The sequence below is a fragment of the Hirundo rustica genome, chromosome 1, assembly GCF_015227805.2.
Source record: "Hirundo rustica isolate bHirRus1 chromosome 1, bHirRus1.pri.v3, whole genome shotgun sequence".
NCBI classification, from domain to species: Eukaryota; Metazoa; Chordata; class Aves; order Passeriformes; family Hirundinidae; genus Hirundo; species Hirundo rustica.
The window spans coordinates 133,454,278-133,479,149 of record NC_053450.1 but is presented as its reverse complement, the minus strand read 5'-3'; the positions used below and the strand labels follow the sequence as shown (position 1 = coordinate 133,479,149).

General features: G+C 37.6%; 1 protein-coding gene across 7 annotated transcripts in view; it reads left to right on the top strand.

Annotated features, from left to right (window-relative positions):
• The window catches only part of CDK14 (cyclin dependent kinase 14), a 349,244-nt gene that overhangs the window by 236,488 nt on the left and 87,884 nt on the right, over positions 1 to 24,872 (top strand). For all 7 annotated transcript variants that reach the window (XM_040088080.2, XM_040088088.2, XM_040088063.1 and 4 more), the window contains 2 exons: positions 11,725 to 11,864; positions 15,914 to 16,060. In XM_040088080.2, coding sequence (XP_039944014.1) covers positions 11,725 to 11,864; positions 15,914 to 16,029 — 256 coding nt within the window. In that variant the 3' untranslated portion in view covers positions 16,030 to 16,060. The remainder of the gene's footprint in view (positions 1 to 11,724; positions 11,865 to 15,913; positions 16,061 to 24,872) is intronic.

The following is a 24,872-nucleotide window of genomic DNA, read 5'->3' as shown; positions in this document are numbered from 1 at the left end:
ATCACTTTTGCATTGCCTTCTTTGGTTAGATTTTATGGCAGTTTTAAAGTTCTGCTTATTACTGTATATTGTTAGTGTCCCTAAAACTAATTTCACTGCCCTGGCTTAAAAAAATCATGCTCTGCGTCATTATTGGCCTTCCATTCAGCCTTACGACTTTTGCAGAATACTGTTACATTCCTTTTATTTCTTCCATATTTGATCCTTACGGTGCCCTTGAGTCAAGCTTTATTCGGCAACCGTGGGGGCATGAATTTTCCCGAGATGTTGACAGATAGTGTTTGGTGAATATCATTTTTCTGTCAGCTACAGCCCACGTCTGTACTGCAAACTAAAGCAGAGCCAGGGTCTATCTGCTGGCCCCGAGGCCATGTGGCAGACCTTGGCTGCAGCTGTGCTAAGTAACACTTGGGCATGCATCTCCTGTGGGCTTTACGTGGTCCCCATGCAGCTGCAGGTGCAGTTATTATTTTGGGGTTGTTCAGCCTTGGGTTTTTTAATCAAAATTTCCAGAATAAAGTAAGACACATGTTGCAGATCATACGAATTGTGTTTTCTAGCGTAATATATGGCATACCTTGCTTGTAGGAGCGTAGAACCTGCTGCGTTTTGGGAATGGCCCCTGGCATGAGTTGTTCCCTGGACTGTGTCCAGGAGTGAGTTTGGAGCATGCTGCTGACACAGGCCAGATAATCCAGGGGCAATGTGGACACTCAGTAGTTGGGCAGGCTCTTTCCCTAGCCCTGCTCAATTCAGCAATAAGGCTTCAACTAAGAGATTCTTACTATTCCTTGTGCACAGCTGAGCATATTCCTAGTGCAGCTCCCTACTCACACTGTTCTGCAAGGATTCCTTGTCACTTAGGCCTAAAGTTTTAGGAAAAGAAAGATAAGAAATATCCCTATCATGTGCATCAAGAATGATAAGTACATTTTACCTTTTTTTTTCTTTCCAGCTTTTCCAGCTTTTCTTGTCTTTCCAACCAATTTTGTCACTCTGATCTTGATTATCATAATAGACTTCTCATGTCCTCTCCTGGTCAACATCCTTCTTCAGATCATATAACAAGCAACCAGTAAATTGGATGTTTTACTCCATAATTTTTGAGCCCCTTCTTATCCTTTTCAAAATCCTCCATAATTTAGCCTCTTCCTCTCTTTCTTCACAAACCTCTTATTCCCTGTTTTTATGTCAGTGATCCCTTTCTCATATTTAAGCCTTTTCATGTTACCTAGATAGTTCAGGCAGACTCACAACTGCTGCTTTCCTTTCAGGAATCAGATGGGCTTATGCCCAGATAGTGAATTTATCAGTTGTTTTTGGTCCTTGACTCCAGGCTTCTTGTTCTCAGTTTGGAATCTGCTATGACTTGTCAGCCTCAAATGTCTGCTTTTGCAAAAGCCCTAATGTTCATTTAACACCATAAAATGAGATCCAGATGTTTATTTACCTGCCCATCCAATTCAGTGACAGCACCCATGACCAGAGCTCCATGGATTCCACAGTTCCATGTGTGCAATATCTTTTGCTTTTTTGGGTTGTTAGAAGTGACCTGAGCTCTGCTGGCAGTCAATTTTTAGTGACAGCTGGCTCTTTAGGAAATCTGACCTTTAGTGGTCACTATTATAGATAAAAATTTTGATTTTAGTTCTTAAATCACCTATGCTGATTTATGCCTAAATAGCAGTAACTCCCTGCTTAGCTGTCTCTCTTTCATGATACTTTGACAGGATAGGATTTGCAAAAAAATAGTTCAGGGTTGAGTTCTTCCCTACTGCAAGCCAATTTCTGAGTGTCAGCACTACATCCTCATGCATATATAAGTACAGGCACTTAAGACCCATGTATTTCAGTAATTGGTAGCTAAAATAGATGGAATTTGTGACTTGACTCGCCTCCAAGATACTTATAGATAAAAAGAATAAACTAATATGTTAAATTCAAGCAACTTTTTAGAAAAACACTTCAGTACAGGTATGTGTGGATATGTAATGTTTCCCTTGAAAAAAAAGAAGAAGAAGGTACAAAATAATGTTACATTTTCTCCAAATTGCATACTAGAGAGATCATTGTTTTCTCCTTTCATGGTGGTGCCTACGTTAGAAACCTAGAGTTGTTTTTATCCCCCTGTTCAAGTTCAAAGTCAAGTCCATACATTAACACAAGCATATTTATCTCTTAACAAGTATTACTGCCTTTTGTGTCAGACACTGGATTTTCAGTCTGACTGGTTCTCCCTACTCAGAGGACCTAAAGTTCACTTTAGAAAGTTTCTATCTCCATTAATGTAAAGAGAAAATGGTGTGCCAAATCGGGAGGGTGGATCTGGAGAAGGAATGGCACTTTCTGCACCACGGTGCTGGTGTGAATGTGGTGTCCTACCCTGTATTCTCTCATGACGTCACCTGAACCGAGGGCCTGAGGGTCAGGGAGCTGCAGCTAGTTTTATGTGATGTAAATCTGCCTAAATACATACATAATAAAACATAATTAAGTGTTCTTGACTGCATAGCCTGAATATATTGCCCATATGCTCTCATCCTGCATCATTTCCCTCTCATGTCTTAGCTTAGGAGTACAGTTGCAAAAAGACCAGGATGACTGCTTTTACATAATTGCTCAGTCTCATTGGGTTCAGCCAGGCAACTCATCTGCATAAAGTTAAATACATGCACATGCCTGGGGTCTGTCTTCCTGAGCTTTCCAGGCTTGGGGCGTTCTCTCTGCCTCCAAATCTCTATCTGCCTTTAATGAGCTGTATAAATAAATACAAAGTACTCCTGTTAGTTCCATAGCCACAAAAATATATTTTATTAGCTGAGAGGTATACAGTAATAGAAAAGATCAGACCCATGCAACATTTTAGGCAGCAGTGGGAGGACAGGGCAAGTAGCTGCTTCCAAGCGGTTGATGGATCTGAGGCCCCAGCAAGACAGATTTGTAGGTTAACTCTGATAAATGATCTTTGGCTTCACCGACTAAAGCAAGGTCACCCTTCTCAGGGCACTGCCTGCATGCTACAACCTTGTACCAAATTCTTGTTGGAAGTACTGAGCAAACAAACCAGTTCCTATTTACGTTAGAATGAAATTAAAACTCCTTAAACCAAAGATGATAAAATAATCAGGCAAAAGGGTAGAGATTCATAGAACAGTATTAATGTTTATTTACTAGCACTTCATTCTGTCTTTGTTTTGTTTGTTTTCTAAAGGTAGTAGATCCTGAAAGACAGCTGGATAAGGGAAAATAAGGAAGACTTTGTTTACTTCCCTAATGGGTGCATCCACTTGACAAATTTGAAATTCGGAGTTTGCTTTATTTCTTTTTCTTCAGAATATCTTTTGCATGGATTTATTTGGAGGAAGCAATTCAGGTTGTCAAGGGTGGGATGAGGAAAAACACAGAGCTTTGACTGCATTGTGTGCCAAAGGTTTATTTCAGCCATTTCTGTGTTGAGGAATGGGGGGTTATTCCCTCTTTTTTTTTTTGCTTATGTCCAGCCAGTAAGGAAATAAATATGTGAAGAAAGAATACTATGGAATGTTAACTCCACTGCTATATTTTCTTCCTTTTATCATGCCCCAAGATTCACTGAAGTTGATATAAATTCACCATGGCTTATTTTAAAAAGCATAACAGAAAGGCATTCTTCCTTTAAGAGTCAGACTGTAAAAGGTGATTTTCTTTCACTCAGTTTGGTTTAAGCCTGTAAAAAGCATTAAGTGAAAAATCTGATATATTTGTTAGGGCATTTACTGCATTGCTAACTTATATTTTCAGTTCTCAGTGAAAGGTTTATAGAGAACATAAACCTTGAAGAGTTTTGACGAGGATTAAAGTTATATTTTCTCCATTTTCTGGTGAAATAATAGCTCATAAAATGATTGGGGTGTTAGTAATTATTTTTAGCTCTGTTTATTTTCCAAGGTTATTCTGTTCAACTTGCTGAGGTGCGCACAGATGCTTTTAAAAAACATTCACCTTGATCAGAAAATTCATAGCCTTTAAAGAATTTCAGAATAATCAAAACTTCTGACTAGATGTCAACACTGTGATGTTTTTCTTCATTAATTGCCCTTACAACAAACAAAGATCTAGCAGTAAACTATAAATCTGGCATATTCACTGGCAGTCTGTCATGGTGTAAGTAATGTACTATGTCTTCCATTATTAGTATCTTTAATACTGGGCTAATTGGGATGCTGAAGGAGTTAAAATAGTTGATTGGTGGTGGCATGTAAAATCAAAAAGAAATAATTGCTAAATTCTTTCTGGGACAAAATAGTAAGGCATGTTCTAATTAAAATTTTTTAGGAAATACTTTTTCTGGGAAATAACCTGTATCTAAGAGAAACTGCTGAAAACTGAGTGAAATAATGTCAATTACTTAAGGTAATTCTTCTTTTAGTTTAATGACTTAGTTCTGAATTTAAACAGTAGCAAAAAACTGTACCCAGCAGTCATGCTGCCTAGACTATCGCAATCTCAGAATTTCTAGGAATTAGGGAAGTTATATGATCATGTCACAAAACACCACATTCTCAATAGCTTAGGGTATGTTATCACTGCACATACATTGTATGTTTGCTGTTTAAATATAATTTTCTTCACTTTAGTGTCTACTATGTAGACTCCATATTTTTTGCTTCATTTGATGCTCCAGCATATTTGCCAGTTATTCTGGCAAAAAGATGCTGAGCATCAAATGTAAACCTTACTCTGTGTCAGAATTGGAAGAAACAAGTAGGAAAAATATCTGCAACATTGTCAATGAACAGTATAAGCAATCTTCCTGCCCAAAGCTCTCAATAGTTGATGCTGGGTTTCTTTGGAAGGTTTCCTAACTCAGCATATTTATTCTGAGGTATCAAGGCAAGAACTAGCCTGGTTAGCTCTCACAAACTTCAGGATTCTTTTAGGTCAGTTGTATATTGACTGGTTCTCCTTAAGCTTAAGCTTTGAACATCAAATCAACCAAATTCAGTTTTTTAAAGTGGCGTGTTCTGTCATGGTGATAATGTTCCTTCCAAGCTGGAAATCACAAGCACCATTGTGTTTAATATATACAGTAATATCTGAAACAGACACTAAAACGCATCAAATCTAGTGCAAAAGAGTCAGGGAGAAAGTCAGCTTAGACTCATATCTAAGCTTTTGTCATGAGTTACATTTAGTGATGACACAAATGATAAAGTTGTAATTGAGCATAATGCCTGTTGTCCAAAGTGAATTGCCTTGAGAGGTGTGATCACTTCATTGTCTAGCTTAGGTGTGACCAAACTGAGTCTCTGAAGCCTAATGTGATTCATGAGCAGTTTAAGCATCCTAATTTTCTGTTTCGAGAAGTTCAGGAGCTGGAACTGTAATTTTGGTTTACCTACTGTCAGTAGATTCAGTGGGTCAGTAGATTCTTTTGAAATTTACCAAGTATATGCCATTATATACCTAGAGCTATATCTATATTAATTAAAATAGAACACCTAGTTGTCTGTATTGTTAGAACCTTCATTTGTTATGTTCACCTTTTTTCATGAAATGCTATTCGTCTTGGCTGCTTTCCGACTCATGGCATCTGTGCAACTGTCATGTGAGAATTAGTTCAGATGGGCCAGGGTTATCATTACCTCCCTGGAATGCACTGAATGAACCTCCACAGCTTTCCAAATGGGGCTCTGACCTCTGCTACATCGACAGCAATGCCAAGGAATCAAACACTGGCACTGTTATTTTTATCTCTGTTCCATATCAGTGAGTACTTATCATTTGGTTGTCTTGGCTTTTATTGTAATAATAAATATTTTGACCACCTTTTCAGTACTTCAGTGGATAAGAATTCTGATGCTGTAATATGGTAATATAATTAAAGGGGATCAAACTAATTTTTAAATTTCCAAAGAGATCGTTTCATACACCCCCATGGAAATCATGATGGTCTGAAGACTGTGGCGTGCAGTGTTGTGCAGGAGCACAGGGCAAGGACAGACACTGGGAGCAGCGTAGACATGCTATACATGTTATAGCCAGCGCAGGCTTTGTCCCAGCCTAGCTCATCCAAGAGCACGATGTTGTGCAATCCTGCTTCTATTCAGGTGCTGAGCTGGAAGAGTACAATTAAAGTGATGGCCCAGGGAGCCTGGAGACTGGATTTTCCCACCCTGCATGTGTAGAGAGCTCAGTGTTTCTGAATCTAGACTGTTGCCAGCATCTCAGTTTGGGAAGAGCAAGAGGGGAATCAGGTGTTCGGAGACATGTCTTTTCTAAGGAATGCGCACAATCTAGAGCTGCTGTTAGCAGCCCCATACAGGTGTGGGGTACAATCCCAACGGTGACACGTCACGTTGGCTCTATTTGAATGTATTATTTACTCTATAGTTTGGTTTAAAGTACCTCTGTATTGTGCTGTAGAATAAATTCTGTGATTGATCAGCAACAAGTAAAACACTAGTTCAGTGAGCCTTCAAATGGTTTTGTCTCTCTTTGTTCATCAGTTTTAGTCCTCAATACCGTCTGTGTAGAACACTGAAAAAATGGTAACATCTTTGTTCTGTTAGATTCTCATCTTGAGGTACTCCTTTATGCCTTCATCTGTATCAAAAGCTAAAAACCTCACATCAAAACTTGCATTCACTTGTTGTGGTGGTTTCTTGATGGCTAAGTAAACTCTACAAAAGCTCCGTGGAAGCACGCCAGGCACGTTAGGGAAGCGGCTCCTGCATGCTGAAGCTGGTACATCAGGTCTTTGAAGACGGTAGGTGTTCTCTGCATGGTGGTAACAACAGAAAAGGCTGCTGGAGTTCGTAAAAAGGAAATGCTGCTCAGGTAGGCCCTGCTCTGATCCGTGTTTCACATAGCTGCTGCTACTAGCATCACGTGTATATTCAGAGGTGTAAACTATCAAGGTGCACGTGGGCATTTCTGTATCAGCTGGTTAGAAGACAATGCATTTGCAATCAAAGTATTAACTACAATGCATGGTGTTGTAGTTTTGTACAGAACTGAAGAGATGCTAAAGCCTGGGATGAGGGGGAAAGCTGCTGTCCTCGAGCAGACTTTGGTGAAAATGGGGAACACAACCATCGTGGCAGGGCGTTGGGAGGTGAGGTAGCACAGGGACTGTACAGGAGCCCTGTTGTCGAGGAGACCAGAGCATCCCCTGTGAAATGAGCTGTGAGGATTGCCACGTGGCCTGCCTGATTCACACCAGTTTGTTACTTCTCTTCGTACCATCAAACTTTAAAGTCTGCTAAATGGTGTGATTGTTCAGGTTAACTGTGGTTTTGTCATTCAGCACTTCAGGTGGCAGGAGCTTGCTTAGAATAAAGAAACTGCTGAAATTTCCAAAGGGAATTAGGTGCCTCACTCCTCTAGGCCATACTATAAATGCCAGTTGAGATATGAATTAATGATACACTGCAAGAATCATACCTTCACATGGAAAATGTGCACAGTAAACGAGTTTTGCTTTGGGAAGTATTTACCTCATGCTGCTAGGAGCATATAGAAAGCATATTATCTCCATTTGTTTTAATGCCCATTTGTCTTAATTATTAATGTGAATTTGAACTGCCTTCTTGATTGCATTTAAAAGCAAATCACTCCAAGTTCAGAAGTTCACTGCACATGCCCCAAACTTTTTTTTTTTTAAGAGCTTAAACCAAACTTCAGTGATCTTAGTCATGTTCTGCTTGACCAAATACTGACCTTCCTCTGCAGTAGAAAGACATGTAAGCCTGTTTTCTGAAATTAAATCAAATTCTTGTAATCCAATGAGATTTACAACTGCTCAAGTCTAGTCAGATTCATATACATTTCAAGTGAGACAGGTTCATACGGTGTTTGTTTTTCTTGAGCTAAGGCTGTGCATAGCACTTGGGATTAAATTGAAAATCAACATGTTTCACAAACGTCATCAGAGTAGGTGTGTAAAAATATTCCCAGTATTTCTCAAAACTAATATCTACATATTATTTAATGTTCATTGCCAAAGGTTTCTCTGTATTCTGCTGTACACCACATTTTCTGGAAGTATGTGTGCTGTCATGGCTAGTAACTATTCCTCAGTGATTAGTGTGACAGTAAGTGAAGCGTGAATATTGAGACTTGCCATATCATGCATGCCAAGTTCCTATATGGCCCAACTGCTGTGAGACAAAACATGCTATTATGTTTTAGACACAAAGCCATATTGTATGAAATTCCATCCTGTCTCGTACTGAAAGAGGTGTGTTTAAAAATGAAATCTTTTTTTCTTCAGTTCTTTGTGTTAACTTCTGTATTAGGTATTTAACTACCGAACCCCATCAGAAAAATTAGGTTTTGTCACTGTTGAGGAATCAGGTTTCGAACTTAAATCAGACAAATTGTTAATGTTTTAAGGAAGATATTTTAAAGAGAATGCTGGAGAAAAAAAAAAAGGAGAGAAACAAAGCAATCGTTCCAATGTTCCAGCCATGGAGGTTATGCACTAAATAGGGTTTTCCAAGCAATTCTGACGTAGCAGATGAAATTTTAATACATGATTAAAACAGTACAGTTTTCATAAGTAAAGAATAGCTTGTCTTTAAACACAACAGCAAATTAGTCATGCATTCCACTAACGCATCAGTTTTTAATACTAACAACCTCAGGAGCCCACATGCATGTGCTTTTTGCAGTGCCCACTGATTTCCAGAAATTACCTTTGCAGAAGACATGAGTTTTAGAGAAGAATTGTTTCATTGCTGTGCAAAGCTCCATAAACAAAGATAGAATTTTAATGTAGAACTTTAAAGATACAGCTGAGCTAGGGGAAAGTGGTGATTTGATCCATGAGTTACTCAGATGATCTTTGGTCTGTATTACACAAGAGATGACACTCGATCATTATGGTCCCTTCTGAGTTTGAAATCTATAAATGCTTGGAAACATAATACTAATTATGTAGCAAATGCAATCTTCAAAGCACTGACAAACAACTGACACCAACCCCACACCACCAGCACTTCTTGGAATTTGATCTTGGCAGATAGATCTAATAATTATAGCAGGTTGAACTATTTTTGCAGATTGTGCAATGAATTTAGTCTTCTTTCTATTTATTAATTGTAAAACTAATTATGAATGATTTATTCATAATTATTTAATTTGTTGATGTGATTACTTTGCAGCCCTTTTGTTGGATTTATATTATATTAATGTATAATCTAGTGATTATTTGATGTTTATCTTTGGTTTCTCAACTGATTTCAGTAAACGTATCTTGTGTCTAAACTGGGAAGGTGACTGGCCTTCTAAACTGTTCCTATTCAAAACACTTTCAATTTATATTAGTTTTTCTGAATTTCTTGCAAAAAGATCTTAGCAGTATGCCAGGTACACTGATGACCATTAATGCAGGCAAAATGTCAGCATCACTCTGTTCGAGGAACTAGAGATGTCATCCATCATTTCACCTGCAAGTCAGAATTTGTTGAGGTTTAAATGTTATTTTGCTTTGCTTTGCCTTACCTAATTAGCATCTCCACTATATGTATGGATTAGCTAAAGAATGGTGTAATTCATATATTGGAGGGTAATATTTCACTGCTTAAGTGACTGCATTTCTCTGAATTAAGAGTAGCACTCATTCAAGACAGAGTAGGTTTATTATAGTTCCTAAAAAGCTTGCAGCTACCTCTGTGAGAAAAAATTACATTGGCGAAATGTAATTTTGGTTTGGCAGAACCTCTGAACAATTAATTGGTGCAGGGGTATTAGGACTCAGGCCTTGCAGACTCAATATAATCACCATTCCATGGAAATTTTGGATCTGAAGAAGAATTAATACCAATTCTCCTTGAATATTTATTTGCCACCTTGTCGTTGTTGTTGTTGTTGTTGTTGATAATAACCTTTTGTCTTGGTATTTTGCTGTGTTCTGTAATGAAATTATCTGTAATTGTCATAAAAGTTTACTGAACATTTACAACAATCTGGCAGTTTAAATAGTCTGGAATTATTCTAATTTATGATGTAATTTATAAGCAATAAGTCTTTCAAGGTGTTTTTCTTCTGTCACCAATTGAAAAAATGTGCCCATCAGAAACACTGAAGTTCAGCATCTGTTTAACCTGAAACAGCAATTCTGAAGTCTAATCCTGGGAAATCAGTAAGACTCTGAGTGATGAGATATAATGTCTTAAAGTGGTCAGCACTTCTCAGCAATTCATCCCTGGGTACTTTCTGGACATATATCTTGCCAGTTCTCAAGAAGAGATCAGATAGGCACAGTATTCAAACTTGCATCTACCGTACAGTTGCTAGAAATTAAAAAGACAGCCAGTGGCATATTTTTTGAATGGTTGTAGATATCAGCAATATATCATACAAATGCCAGTACATAATTTAGTATAGATGCTTTTGACTTTTTTTTTTATTATTATTATTTTATCTAAAATTAAATTATTTTATTTTTCACACTGACTGTGGTATGGACATAGACAAAAAGTTGTTTCTATGACATTTGTAACTTAAATTTCTCACTGTAGTAACCTTTTTTATTTATTTAGTGTTTTCAGCATTGTCTGTTCTTTGTTGATGAGACAGTTTTCACCTGTGCCCATACTGATTCATATAAATCATGCCATGTCAGCCCAATAAAAGTGTAATGCTGTTTAATCCGTCTTCTTGACTTTTTTTCTGGAAAGTTAATTTGAGATGAAAAAAATAAATACTTGCAAGAAACATGGTGTAGGATTATTGGTTTTAGAGGATAATGTAATATTTTTCAAATGCTGAGTTATTTTGGACTGCAGTGTACTATCTACTGGTTTTGAGAAACCAGTGCATTGAAAAAACCTTTTTTAGACTTTGGCATTTACCCAATGAGAGATCTTTACTGAGCAAAGGCATGATTGAATTGAAGAAGTTTCCTAGTAATAGTAGCAAGATGATGTCAACAAGATTCAGCATGGGTTTTTTGACTGCATATTACAAAAAGCTTGGTGGCTTTGGAAATTTAGGAGGAGCTATAGGTTACTAGACCCAGGCTACACCTTGCTGATTACCATTTTACTGTCTCCAAGTCTATTACTTTTATATTATATTTTCTTGCAATATTCCCAAGGATTTAGCTCCCAGTGAAACAGTGTTTCCTCAGTTTCTGTAGGAAGCTTAGAAAAGAGAGCTCACTTAAATTTAATCTTTGCATTGCATTAACTGTTAATGAAGAGTCAATTCCCTGCCACGTGAATATATGAACAAGTAAGAAGTCAGTATTCCTGACAGACAAATGTCTTTGTGAGACATGATGAATGTGTTGCATGTTAAGCATCACTGGATTTCAAAATTTGACATTTCTCAAAGTTGTGAGAGTGTTGCTGTTATTGTAAGCTTGGATTTCATGTGTTTAGATGGTAATAAGCATTTGTTTCCAGCATTGTAAATTTTCAGTTTGTCAGTATGCTCAATAAAATGTAAATGGAAAGATCAGAACAGTTGCTTTCAAGATGCTGTTGCTCATGATGCTTTAGCATACTAGGCAGGGCATATGTGATATGGTATATTATATGCTCTGTAGTCGTAAAATTTGTATGAATTTTGAGCTGTCAATACAGAAATAATTAATCAACTCCCTAACCGGAGGAATAATTTTCCTGGTGGCGCTCCTGGCTATTAAGGCTTGGTGTTTCAACTGTGCTGGAGATGGAATTAGTAAACAGAATAATGATACTGTTTTTCAGAAAAACCTTCTTGTTTGTGTTTCAGGCTGAGCTGTGTGAACCATGCAGAAGATCTAGCTTCCAAACTACTCCAGTGTTTCCCAAAGAACAGATTGTCAGCACAGGCAGCTCTGAGCCATGAGTACTTCAGTGATCTGCCCCCACGGCTATGGGAGTTAACTGATAGTGAGTATAACCTCCTCCAAAGAGATTAGAAACAAAGATTCTAGTTCAGACAGATGCATGGATGTATGCTAACCCTCACGTACAGAAGCTTCATGGACACACACAGCCACACACAAAAGACTTGACTGCAATTGTGTAGATTGAAATTGCATAGTTAGCTTGACACAGGACTCTTTTTTTTTTTTTTTTTTTTTTTTTGCTATCTCTGCTCTGCAGTCTGCAGCCTGCTATCTTTGTATTTGATAATGTGTGGAGCCAATAGAATTCTCTGAATTGTCATAAAGCAAAAGGAAAAACGCAATTTACATATTTAGTGCCTTTCACTTTATAACATACAGTACTTCTTAACTAGCTGCAGCACACAAGATAAAAATCCAGCTGCATTTGATTCACAGAATCTCTATGTGTTACAACAGCAACCTTTAAGAAAGGACCTGGCATTCAGAGGTCTGGGAAACACAAAGTAAACAATCAGTTAATTTGCCAAATTAGACTGCATATGAAGAGGATGGCAGATGATATTCTTAACTAAGAATGCTTTCACTATTTACATACACCCTTTTGCTTCTTTTATTAAACAGAATGCATTCCCGTTGGCTTGGCAAAAATGCTCCTATCATTGTGTATGCTGTCAATTATCTTTTTAGTAATTTCAAATCATTTATGTTGTATGTTTGCATGTTGTTTTTCAGTGTTAAAAGCACACAACTATTTATTCTAGGGAAAAATAGTATCATGAATGATATTTTTTATTCAGAGATGGTTCTGTTATTTAAAAAAAAAGGTTTCACAAGGGAATAACAGTCAGCATTTTGCTTTAACTCAATATGGTGAAGAGACACATGCTTGCATTACAGCATTATATGTTCTTTTCTGTTTTCAAAGATCTAAATCCAGTACCTCAAGGCAGAAAGTTCAGAGATGCAACAATGGAATGAACATGTGATTCAAAAGTTGGCTTCTAAAAACTAAGTTCTCTTTTTGAATATTCCTCCGCAATAGATTCTGTTTACAGCAGTGTTGGTAGAAAAACTTTTGTCTTCCTAAAGTTTATCTTTTCCATCCTCAACAGCTGTAGTAGTCACATTTTGAGCTGGTTCTGTGGCTTGGCTGTCCAAATACCCTACACAGAGCTCTGCTTTGAAGAGCGCTCTCCAGTTTGTACAGTATTAACATTAAAACCAAAATAGCACCAATGATTTCTGTCCATCACTGTCGTAGACTGTGTTCTGGCTCTGCAAAAAGATTCCCAGTTTCCTCCTCTGCCATGGTGACCCACCACTCAGTTTGCTGACTGTGGTACTTGATAAGCAGAAAATGTAAATGTTCAGGGTAAATTAAGGCGGCTCCTCTTGAAAGTCTGCCTTTGCAGAAACTGATGGGAAGAGATTCTTTTCTCCAGGACTAATGAAACATCAAGAATGCCAGTTCATTTATCATATTTCTGCTAAATGGAAAACAAAAATCACTCTGCAGTGGTGACATCTCAATCCTTATGACTGTGATTTAGTCTAGCCAGGATTTTGAATTCTGAATTCTGCAGTAGTACTTTTCTGTTAATATGGACTTATTACCCACTTGCCACTTAGTTTATCAGTCAGTGGTTAAATCCAGTTCTATCAGTGAAGTAAATGCCTACACATTATCACTCTGCAGCAGGCTGCCAACAGAGACAGTCTTGTCCTAGTCATTAACAAGCACAATGTATGCAGAACACCAGAGGGGAATTAAAACCACAAAAAATACCTCAGGGTGGTATTTTTAATATGAGAATTTAATTTGTAATTTCACAGATTAAGAATTTTGGCTGCATTAATCCTTTTATCAGCTCACAGCAGGTTATTTGCAGAAGCATAACCATAAGGCGATATTCATTGGCAGAAACACGTCTTTGCATAACGTTAAACATCAGGAGCAGTGAAACCTTTTGAAGGGGGGAGAATAAAGATGAAAAATCATTATATTTTAAAGCAAGGTTCTTCTTAATGCCTCCAGTAAAATTCTGAGTTATAGAAAGACTATTTCTGTGTCTAGTAGATAATCATTATGAAGCATAAATCCAGATGCAAGAAAGGACAATCCCAGTATCAAATACTACAATCATTTCTATTTAGTATGACTTGGATATACTTGTAAACATATTTACAAAACAAAGAAGTTATATACTTTGGTGAGTTGGGAAAATGTTTACTGTGTAGTGAAATTACCAGTTTTTATGATTCTAGTTCTCTGTGCTAATATTTTACATCAAGAAACACTATTGATAGTTAATTAAACATAGTTATAAACATATCCAATCTTTGTCTACAATCAAAATTACTGCTTTCTAATTCAGACACCACTGTGATTTTGCAAATCTCTGTAGTGAATAGTATTCATTACGGAATATATTTTGTCCAATTTGGTCCTAATGCTGAATTGTAAATTTGGAGGTTTATCAGTTAAAATGAGGGAAAGACTCATATGTGGGTAGAAAAGCTAACAGGATGAATCAGCCAAATGATTTTCCATCAGAAAATTGTTTCCTTGGAATCACAGCATTTCACAAAAGTGTGGTGACTCTGCCTACACTGAAAAAGAAAAAAATTAGGTGTTTGACTTTCTATTCTGGTTTTGACCTTTAGCATTATGTATTTCTATTCTGTGTTATACTTTACAGTATAATTTTTAATGGGGGTTATTTTACAAACGTGTGCGAAGTTAGTTTACGTGAGAAGCACAACTTTGCTTTTTTTACTTGGTTTAGTTTCAAGTCAAGGCATAATTTCAGTTGAGTTGGAAGTTCAATGTCCAGATAAGCTCTGTCTAAAAGGTAGCCACTTTCAGTTTTTGAAAAGAGTACATTAAAAAGGTAAGAGTAGTGCAGTTTTGCTAAAAGCACCTTGTCTAGGAATACCATGCAACTTACGATGCAGCATTCATTCATCTGAAAATTGAGCAGTAATCCATAGATTAATCCTTTTTACTAAGTATTCATATTTGTTATTTTCTATTAAAAAAAAATCAGTCCTCCCACTTCTCTAATTTTATGTTTGAAAGCTCATATTCATTTATTTGCATAAAATACTTGCCATTAATGATGTGTTTTACTGACAATTGCAGAATAAGAAATGCAAGTTGAGATGTCAGACTACAGTGGGAAGTTCTGTGCATAAAGAAATAGCCAGGTCTTTTAAAGATATATAGATGAAGAAGTAGTTTGAAAAACTTATAGGTATGACAGTTGTTAGTGCAGAAAAGAAAACTCTTATGGCCCTGATTAGTTCTTTAGCATTTCCTTATGGAATCATGCAGTGGCAGCTCTCATGAGGGTGTTGTTATATGGAGGTTTGTTTTCAGGAGGTATTAAAAGTCATTGATTTTCCCCATCATATTGAGGCATCCTAAGTAAAAATGAGTTTACATATTATCAATGTTAGTTCTTAATCATTTGCATTTTGATTCCTGTGATTATTATCATCATATCTCCTGATAACTAGGTCTCCTAATAAATTTCCCAGTGTGACATTGAAGTTGTCAAGGTTTTTCTAGCTCACACAAATGGGGATTGCTTCATGTAAAAGATTTTTGAGTTGTTGGGATAGTTTTAACAAGCCTTTAACAACTGTCTTTAGTAATTAAAAAAAGAAAGTCAAACAAGATAGTTCAATTCTACTGATATCAAGATTCTGAAGATGTAATATCTAAGTGATATCAAAGTACTGAAAAACTTTGCTGCATGTTTTAGCTTCTTATTTCTAAGTTCTCTCAGCAGAAATTTGAAAGTGGAAGTTATTAATTGTATGGTGGTGTAGAGGACAAATAAACACACACAGTATGGAAGCAGGTTTTTTTGAAGATGCGTGCAGCTGGGAATGTTTGCATCATACAATTTCCATCATAACACATTCAGCTTCTTTCCATTCAGAATTTGTACAGTGTTTACTTGCAGAAATAGGTGGTATATGTATTTAATGTGTTGTGTTTGCCATATATATGAATTATTTTAAAATTATTGCTTTTACTGCAAAAAGAAATCAAAGTTTCTGAATTGACACTCTTTTTTACAGTGTCTTCTATTTTTACTGTGCCGAATGTAAGATTACAGCCAGAGAGTGGAGAAAGCATGAGAGCCTTTGGAAAAAACAATAGTTATGGCAAAGGTGTATCAAACAGCAAACATTGAAGAGTACCGGTGTTCACAACTGATGATGCAGGTAAGGCATGATTATTGGAAAGGATGTCTTTGAAAATGCTCTTCAGTCATCTTTAGAGAAACAAAATAGAAGACTCAACTGCACATCCGTGTATGGGCTGATACTCTGTTTTTGCAGCCTTACAGTCAATATGAAGAGTGTAACTTCTCAGGAATGAGTGTCACTGACAGGTTCAAAACATTGCAGAAGTTGGTGCTAGTATGTTAAATAATAGTTTGCCTTTAATTTGGACTGATACTTTTTTCCCCCCTGGTAAAATAGCAGGAGAGAAAATACCTCTTGCCAATTCTGTTGTTAAACTTTGGGGCAAGGAGGAGAAGTCCTATGATTTAAGGTCCCTCACAACCCTAACCATCCTATGATTCTGTTATTTAGTATGTTGGTAGTCTTGGTAGCAGAAGGATGCTCTTGATAAAGAAGGAGTTACTGTCATGTGAGTGATTATGATCTATATCATAATCATATCAACTAATACTGGTTTTGTTTAACCATTGTTATTTGGCAGTGAAATAGTTCATAATATGAATTCTGGTATTTTAGGAGCAGAGCAGAACTTGGCAAAGCCAGGTGAATAGAGAGGCTACTTACCAAATCACAGCAAGAGAATGGTGGAGTGCTATCATGGCATTAATTGTCTTCTGCCCATATGCACCACCCCAGTGTTTGTTTGGTGGGATTCAACACTTGGCAGACTCTTCAGATCAGCAGTATTTCCTTAAAAAGCTGCTTTGCTTATTACGCTTCTCTAAATGGTTTCGTAACACAGTGTTTCATAAAATACTTAAAGAGCAGATTCTTTTCATTCAAGAAAAGCAAGGCCTGCCTTTATTTTCTTGTTTGTTTTTAAAGACACAGTTGCTTTTGCATGTTGAGTCCATTATAACATTTGTTACAGAAGTTCTGGGAGCTGAGATAAACGCACACGCTGCTCATACACCTATTTGAAGATACGGTCTCCTATAAATGTAGTTGATATTCACATGATGTCTATATTTAGCTAAGTCTACTTTTTACAACAGCAGATATAACTTACTCTAACGAATTACATTTGGGTTTGCTGTTGTATGCTTATGTACAATTGGGTTTTTTAACCCTGTAATGTTATAGTCTTTGCCTGACAGGCAGTAACTTCTGAAAAACTGGAATGAATAGACTTCAGTGCTGACAGCCTGCCCCAGTTTTTGCACAAGCTCTTCACCAACAAACCATTTAAGATTCTCTAATGTCAGAAATGAGGCTGCCTCAAAGCAGTCTGTTTACATCTTTATTGACAACCTAATCCCTACTTTTTCCTGGGGCTGTATCCCTGCAGACATCTCTTCAACCTTTTCTGTTCTAACGTGACATATCATCCATCTAAAGTATATTTAGAATGTGCCCATCTGTGCTAAAGACCTTTTGTGTGGAAGCTTATGTACAGAATCTCAGTTCTCATGTACAGAATCTCCTTTCTGTTGCTTCCCAATAAATGCAAATTTTCATTTGTAAATTATGCAATGGAAGGTTTTTGCAAATGAGCATGTAAAATAGTACAAAAGAACCATAGGATCACTCTTACTAAATATCTGTTTGTGCAGATACCAATTACTGTTTCAAAATTTTATATGTGAACAGAAAGAGAAAACCAAATGTACCGTTTACATACATCACTGTACTGTTATGGCTGCTCAACCATAGTTTTAATACAGAACAGCATGTTTCATTGTGAAAGGTCTGAAACCGCTTAGCAAATGTTATGATGTGTACATTATTGATTACATTTTTCCACTGTGGCTTAGGACTTTGTTCTGTTAGGTGCTTACAGTGCAATAACGTATGAGCTCCCTGCTGTAGTATTTGACTTGTGCTATGAGATGGGGACCAGCAGGTAATGCTGGAAAAGTATTAAACAAAGGTCCTTGTACCATGTGGAGGGCATTAATGAGATGAAACTAAAAGTCATAGGGAAGCAGGAAAACTGTGGACATGGAGAATGGATTTGAGTGAAGAATTATTAGAATGGGTGGAAACCTTTAAAGAGATGAGACTACCAAGCAAGTACAGGTGTGAGTCAGTGTGGAAAATAAAATGCATGAGGAAAAGAGACTGCAGTTTTGGTAATGTGACAAGAAGATCAGGTGGCTGTAATTTTAAGCAGTAAAGTAGTGACTGGCAAGTAGGATTTTCAGTCAGTAAAATGGATGAGTTATGAGTCAGGTACTCTAGCAGAAGACTAGATTTGCAGTCAGCAGGAGAGAAGCATTAGGGAAGGGGTATTTATTACAATATATTCTGCCAAAATCTCCATTCACAAGGCTTAGTGAAGCAAAAAGATGCATGAAGAACAAAAGGAAAGGTAGCAGTAAGCTCTCCAGGGTCATGAAGTTTACAGATAAACAAGGCAAGTAGAGTTAGAGAGATAGAGGCAAACAGTACAAGATGTCAGAAATCATGATCAGATAACATCCCAATAAGTGGGATAAAGGAAAATTAGAACCATAGTAAATAAATGCTTCTAGCTTGTCTCCTGGACAAGGTAGGTACATCTGTGTTTCACTCAACTTCGTGGGTTGACTTTATGCATATATAGAGGTGGCAGGGAAGTTAGGAAGGGCTGGAATTTTGAGGTATTCCAGTATCCTTCAGGAAGCTGTGAAAGAGAAAAATCTGTAGATAGTTGCTCACGAAATCCTCTAACATGTGTGGAAAGGAAAGGTTTTATTATTTATATATTTTTATGCATTTATCCATTGTAAAGGAATTTATTAGAGAAACCCACATAGAAACATAAACAAGGAACCATCTTCAACCACCTCCAGAACCTGATGCTGAAGAAAATTCTAGTCTTATATCCTTCCCTTCCTTCCCTTCCTTCCCTTCCTCCCTCCCTTCCTCCCTCATTTTCCTGTTTAGGGGTAAAATAGGAAATAAAATTGAGAGACCCAGTAAAGGTGCTGTGCCAAATCTTTCTGTGACAAGAAGTTATCACCTCCTGCTGTTCTCTCACAGACTTGCCAGATGTTACTGCCCTGATAGTGCACCCGCTGAATTAAATCCACTTTTCTTTAGGGTTTGGAAGGTGAAAAGATTAGGGGAGGAATGGCTGAGACATCATCTGCTAACTTTGGAAGCAGCAGTCTCTGTCAGATTGGTGAAGGAGAGGGACTGAAGGCAGTAAATTTGTAATTGGCTCTATCATTGGTTAGAGCTTGTCTTAAACCCTCAGAAATTGGTGCATCTCTGAGAATTTCTGCTATCTTTAAAATACCATAGTGCTTCAGCTGCCTATCTGCAACTCATAAATCAACTTAGCACTTGAAAAAGGTGTAGCCTAGGTCATGTTTCTGAAAACTTAGATAACATCTGTCAGACTTAGACTACTAACAGGGTCTTTGTAGACCACACTGTGTCATTGTCTTGGGTTCCAAGAAGAGACAGCACATTTATTCCAGCGCCCATGGGGAAAAACCTTGGAGTTAGCAAGGTCAATGCTGAGGCTGCTCTCTACTGGAGAAAATTAGCAAATCTGTGGTAATGAGCATCACCGCACAGAGAAGAATCTGTCAGCACTGAATTAGACGGGGCCTTTTGACCATATCTACCAATCCTTCAAGTTTTGCGATAAAGGAGAATGTTTTTATTTTGTGCCTGATGGTTTACAGTGGTATTTTTTTCTCCCGGGGGAGGAGATATCTCTGTGGAAGCACTCCTCATCTCTATGTGTCTTGTTGAGTTGTACTGTATGTACTATAATCATCCATCTTTACAGATCTGTTTTATTGAGACAAGAATGGACCCTAAGAAACTCTAGAGCTCTGTTTTCATTTGGCTAGTGGAATACATGGCTAAAGCTTGTTCTCTCTGGAAAGGATGAGTCAAATAGTAATTGAAAAGACAAGGCATTACCTGATACCAGATAGCACATGATGTTTTCTTGTGGTGATTTCTAATCCCCAGTTCCCATTGGTGGACCAGAGACATGAGATGTGTTTCTGGCCTATTGTCTGCTTCCTGGAGCCAGCAGGGACAGCTTCATTCAGGATGGTAACACCATATGCTTTTAAAGTATTTAACCTGTATTACCATAATGAGATCCCCTGCCTTTCTAAATCTCTTTGACAATTCACTGAAGCAAAACAAAAAGTGGTCTTTATTTGTATTGCTTCACCACATGCACATGCATCCGAGCAATCCTGAATTTCAATCGCAGGGTGCTGAATTCATTCTTCTGTGTCCATTTAAGCCAGCAACTGACACCAGCCCAGCCAATCGAAGGGACGGTGGCGTCATTCGGGCCAGCTCAGCTGTGTAAAACAGAATAAAGCTGAAGAGGGGACAGTTACCACTACAATGGCAAAAAGCGCTGGTAATTTTGGTCCTTTCTGACTGGGTGTGTTCAGCAGCACAGAATCATTATGTAAAATTACCTTTTTCTCTTTGCTAGCTAGAGAGGTGACTGTTGTTGCATCCCCATCTAAATAATTTCATTTTTGTTGATCATCGTCCGTTTTAGATTTATAAATTGTTTAAGAATGTCTCTTCAGCACTGCTGTGTGGGAACATAATTTTTGCCTGCCTTGCCCTAGTCAAACCACAGGGAAGCTGTAGTCCAGCAGTGTGTGTGTCCAGTATTCAGTATTGAAAAGTCATTTTCATTCACTACTCTCCTGCACTTCCTCTGTTCTGGGTACCCCAGTGTTGCTAAAACACTGTGGGAAAGCCATATACTGTGCATCTAAGTCTTCATCTCTGCAGCTTTAGGGGATAAAACTGTAGTAATTACAGCAGAGAAAGGTCTGCATAAAAGAGAAATTCTAGACTGAGAGACTTCATATCAGCCAGATTTTGTCACTGTTGATTTAATCAAAAGCTCAAAGTAGCCAGTAGTGCTTTATATGTGCGAAATCTCAAAATTCAGTGTAAAACCAGACTGGGAGAGAAAAGCAGAGCTGTAAAAGCACAGCAGTAACCAGTTTAATTTTTTAATGCAACTTTTTAATAGATTGATTCATATTGATGTGTATAAACAGTCATTGTGCTGCTGCAGTTGAAAAGATGGAAACCTAAGCACTGAAGATGGGAGGCTTAAATTTCTCTTGCATCTTTTAGTGCCAGACAGTGTCTATACATGAATGTTGAGGGTCAGTTTAATTATTTAACTAATACTGGATTTGCATAAATTGGCTTTCCTGAAAAGGCTAATAAGATGCAGTTGTGGTGGGCAGCTGAAAGCAATTTCGGTTTGAGTCCAGTAATGACAGTACTTGGCAGAGTTGAAATTGTAACGTCAATTTTGTAAAATGTTAAATTAGTATTAAGCTGTGAAAGATAACTGCAGAATCCAAGATATTTTTTGGCTCTCCAGTACTTTTAGTGCCATTATTTTCCTACGTTAAGAACATAATGGTTTTATGAGACTGTTCCAGCTGTGCTTTACTTAATATTGAAGAATAAGATCACCACACTGCTAGAATATACCCTAAATATAACACACAAGGGAAAAACTCCAGGCATTGGTCTACATTTTCCTTGTGATATCTATTATCTTATTTCTATTAATCTAAAATGAAAGTTATAGAGTGAATTTTGCCCTCTATTCAACCGTAAAGAAAATCCCCCCCATCTTCTCTGGACTCTGCACAGTGGGCGAAATGGACTGAGCAAATAGCTGTCCAGTGTAAGGCTGTTTTTGTATAAACTGCCCATCTGACCTAAGTGACATGTGCGGACTGAGGATGGGGGAACTGCCCTTCAGGTCCCCAGATATGCCCCTGTAAAGGAAATCCATGGCACAAAGGAGCTCATAAGGCTTAGACAGTATGTTTAATGATGTTTTTGTGTCAGTACTGTAACAGCTCACCTTGTCTGTTGTCATGTGAAATGCAGTCATTTAATTGCACTCCTTGTAAGTAGTAGAATGCACAGTCTCTTGATTTTCTGTATAAAAAGAGGTGGTAACATAATGCACAGAGGTATGGAAAGTGAATTGGGAAGGATGCTCTCACTAAGGAAGCTGAACACCAGTTCTGATCAAAGCCTGTCCAGCCTGGAGACTGAAAGACCAGGACAGCATTTATACCCGGGAGTCTCTTAAGGAAAAAAGAAGGAAAGAAAGGAAACAGAACAGAGAAGGGGAAGTCTTCATGTTTTATTATTACATACTCCACTTCCACTTGGCAGGACAAGTATTTCCAACCTCCATTGCTAGGAGATACTGATATCTTCCCTGCAGTTATATACTCTGTGACATTCGGTGAGAAACTAGTGGCTACATATTTATTGACATTATTTTTTTAAATTGTAATGTGTCATGGCCAAATCAGCTGCAGAGCTGGCAGAAGGAAAACAAAGCATTACCATTATTATGGATGACTTTTTCGAAGGACAATACTGTATTTCCTTGTACTATGGCATACTATGGAGCCTATTTTCAGTTCATTTCCAATGCATGATTACTTGCCTTCAGCACTGTGAAAATTCATTTTCAAATAATTTTTAATGTAGAGGTTTGTAATTTTACAGTCATTTATGCTGTAGGAAAGATATTAGTGATATTTGCATGAATGCATGTGCTCAGTTGCAGCGCTGTTTATCTGTCTTTCCAGTTTGTTTGCTCATAAATTTAGGAGACGAAAGGTGGAATCCTCTGTGCCATTAGTGTACTATATTGCATTATTAATATTAGGATAGCAAGCAATTCCCACTAGACAGTCTTTGTGGTCTGTTCATGCTTAAGAAGTGTCTAGGCATGAAAGGCTGTTTGAGTTCCAGTGGGCTGATAGTCTGGGATGACATTTGAATGCAGCGAGGACAATGTCTAGATGACAATGACTGGGAGGGAGGCAAAAGCGGGTCTCCACTCTCCCTATTCTCCCATGGACAGTCACCTCTCCTTTAGGATTATTTCCTCACGTGACTCCTCAGTTAGGCTTTGTCTAAGAGGAATGTGGAACCACTGGAGGGGAGAAACCGAGGTTTCCAGACAAAGCAGAGGCTTCCAGTGCTGACACACAGCCCATAACCCAGAGAGACAGCAAAGCTAATGAGAGGCATTGCCTCTCAGGCACCATTTGCAGCTTTCAGAGTTAACAGAACATTTTACATTCAGCCAAATTGTAAACAAAAAATTAAATTTAGTATTTCCATATACCAGAATATTTTCTGTGGAGGACAAGCTTTGTGGTGCCATTTTTCATCTGTGGCTTATATTGCTTGATTCTGAATGATATAAACAAACTAAACCAACCACTGCAAAATTGGTTCTTAAGGCAACACCCATTAAAGTAAATGTGCACTGAATACCCTGAGTTGTGGGAAGATTCTTCTTGCCTAAAAATGTAGCAATAGTTTACAACTCAGTTAATAAATGACATTAATTTATTCTGCCCCATAAGTGGGATGAGGATGGATGGGCTTCCCACATCCTCCTAGTGTTAATTGTTAAGTCTCAGGAGGAAAACACAAAAAATATTAAATTCTCAAATAAAGATATCTAATGTAGAACAGCCCTGGAACAGCATCTTTGAATATTTTAAGAAGTGGAAACAAAATGGAAAATTTCCATAATTTTTTGGTCTTGTTATAAATTATTGATGTTGTTTTGGGCCTTATATGTATTTTGAATTAGTAAGTATGGGTGATCGTTCTCTGCCATTAGTAACATAGATTTTAATTCTGTACAGCCACTTCTGCAACCCTCTTTTGGATGTTAATATAAAAGTATAATTGTGCATTATATTTTCTGGGTTTTTTCATTGTAATAGTAAAATCACACACTTTTTATTTTTCTACCTGATTTTTTTTTTTTAACAATTGCTTTTAATATCTCTCTTGTTCAGTCTGTGCATTACATGTGTATTAAAATCTAGTTAGCTTATAGTCTGAAAGGAAAGAAAATCTGCACAATTAAATCTGTCCTTGTGTGCTTGAAAGATTCAGCACTGAGTAATCTGTCACATCATAAAAGGAACAAAATTAAAACAACTGAGTCATTATCATGACTCTGCTTGGTTTCAGCCCATGAAGTGACATCTAGACTCTGCAGATACTGTATTTGTTGTTTTATGTATCTGTGTGCAAAGATTTTTAAATACAGAGATGTAAATGTTGCCAGCATTTAAATTAGGTTCAAAGTGCTATTTATGGCTTACATCAACAACAAAAAAATATTCATAATCATCCCTAGGTGAAGATACTCATTTAACGAGCTTACAGCTCCTAATTAATTCTGTAAGGAGCTCCATTTGGCAGAGCAGCATTATGAGGTTTGCATATTGATAGTGGCAGGGAAAAATATATCTGTTTTCTATTTATATAGTAAAATTAACTTCTATTCTTTTGAAAATGGCACATCTCAGAGGTATTGCTTTCAAAATGATCTCAGGGTGTGAAGAAAGCAGTAATAACAGCACCAGGCATTCAGTTCTGTCCTAATTTTCCCACCAGTTTTTCAATGTTTCAGCTGTCTCAGAGACTTGGAGTGCTCTCATTAGGTGGCTGCAGAGGCTGCCTGCTCCATCACTCTCTCGAGCTGCCTCTCTCGCTCCTCGTCTCTCGCTCTCCCTTTTTTTCCCCTCCTGCCTTGGGAGTGACTGCAAAGATCATTTGCTGGCGTGATTGGCAGGTCAGAGCATTCGATCAGATGAGTTCCTCTTAGTGCAGGTCAAAAAGGCTGGTTAGCAGGAGCTGTCGAAAAATGCCAGCAGCATTCGAAATGGGAAATGTCATGACTTCGAGGCAGGGGGTGCCACCTGGAACAGAAAGCCCCCAGCTCATTAGCAAGTTACAGGATGCAAGCTTAACTGGAGGGAGCAGAGGAGGAAAGATAATACCC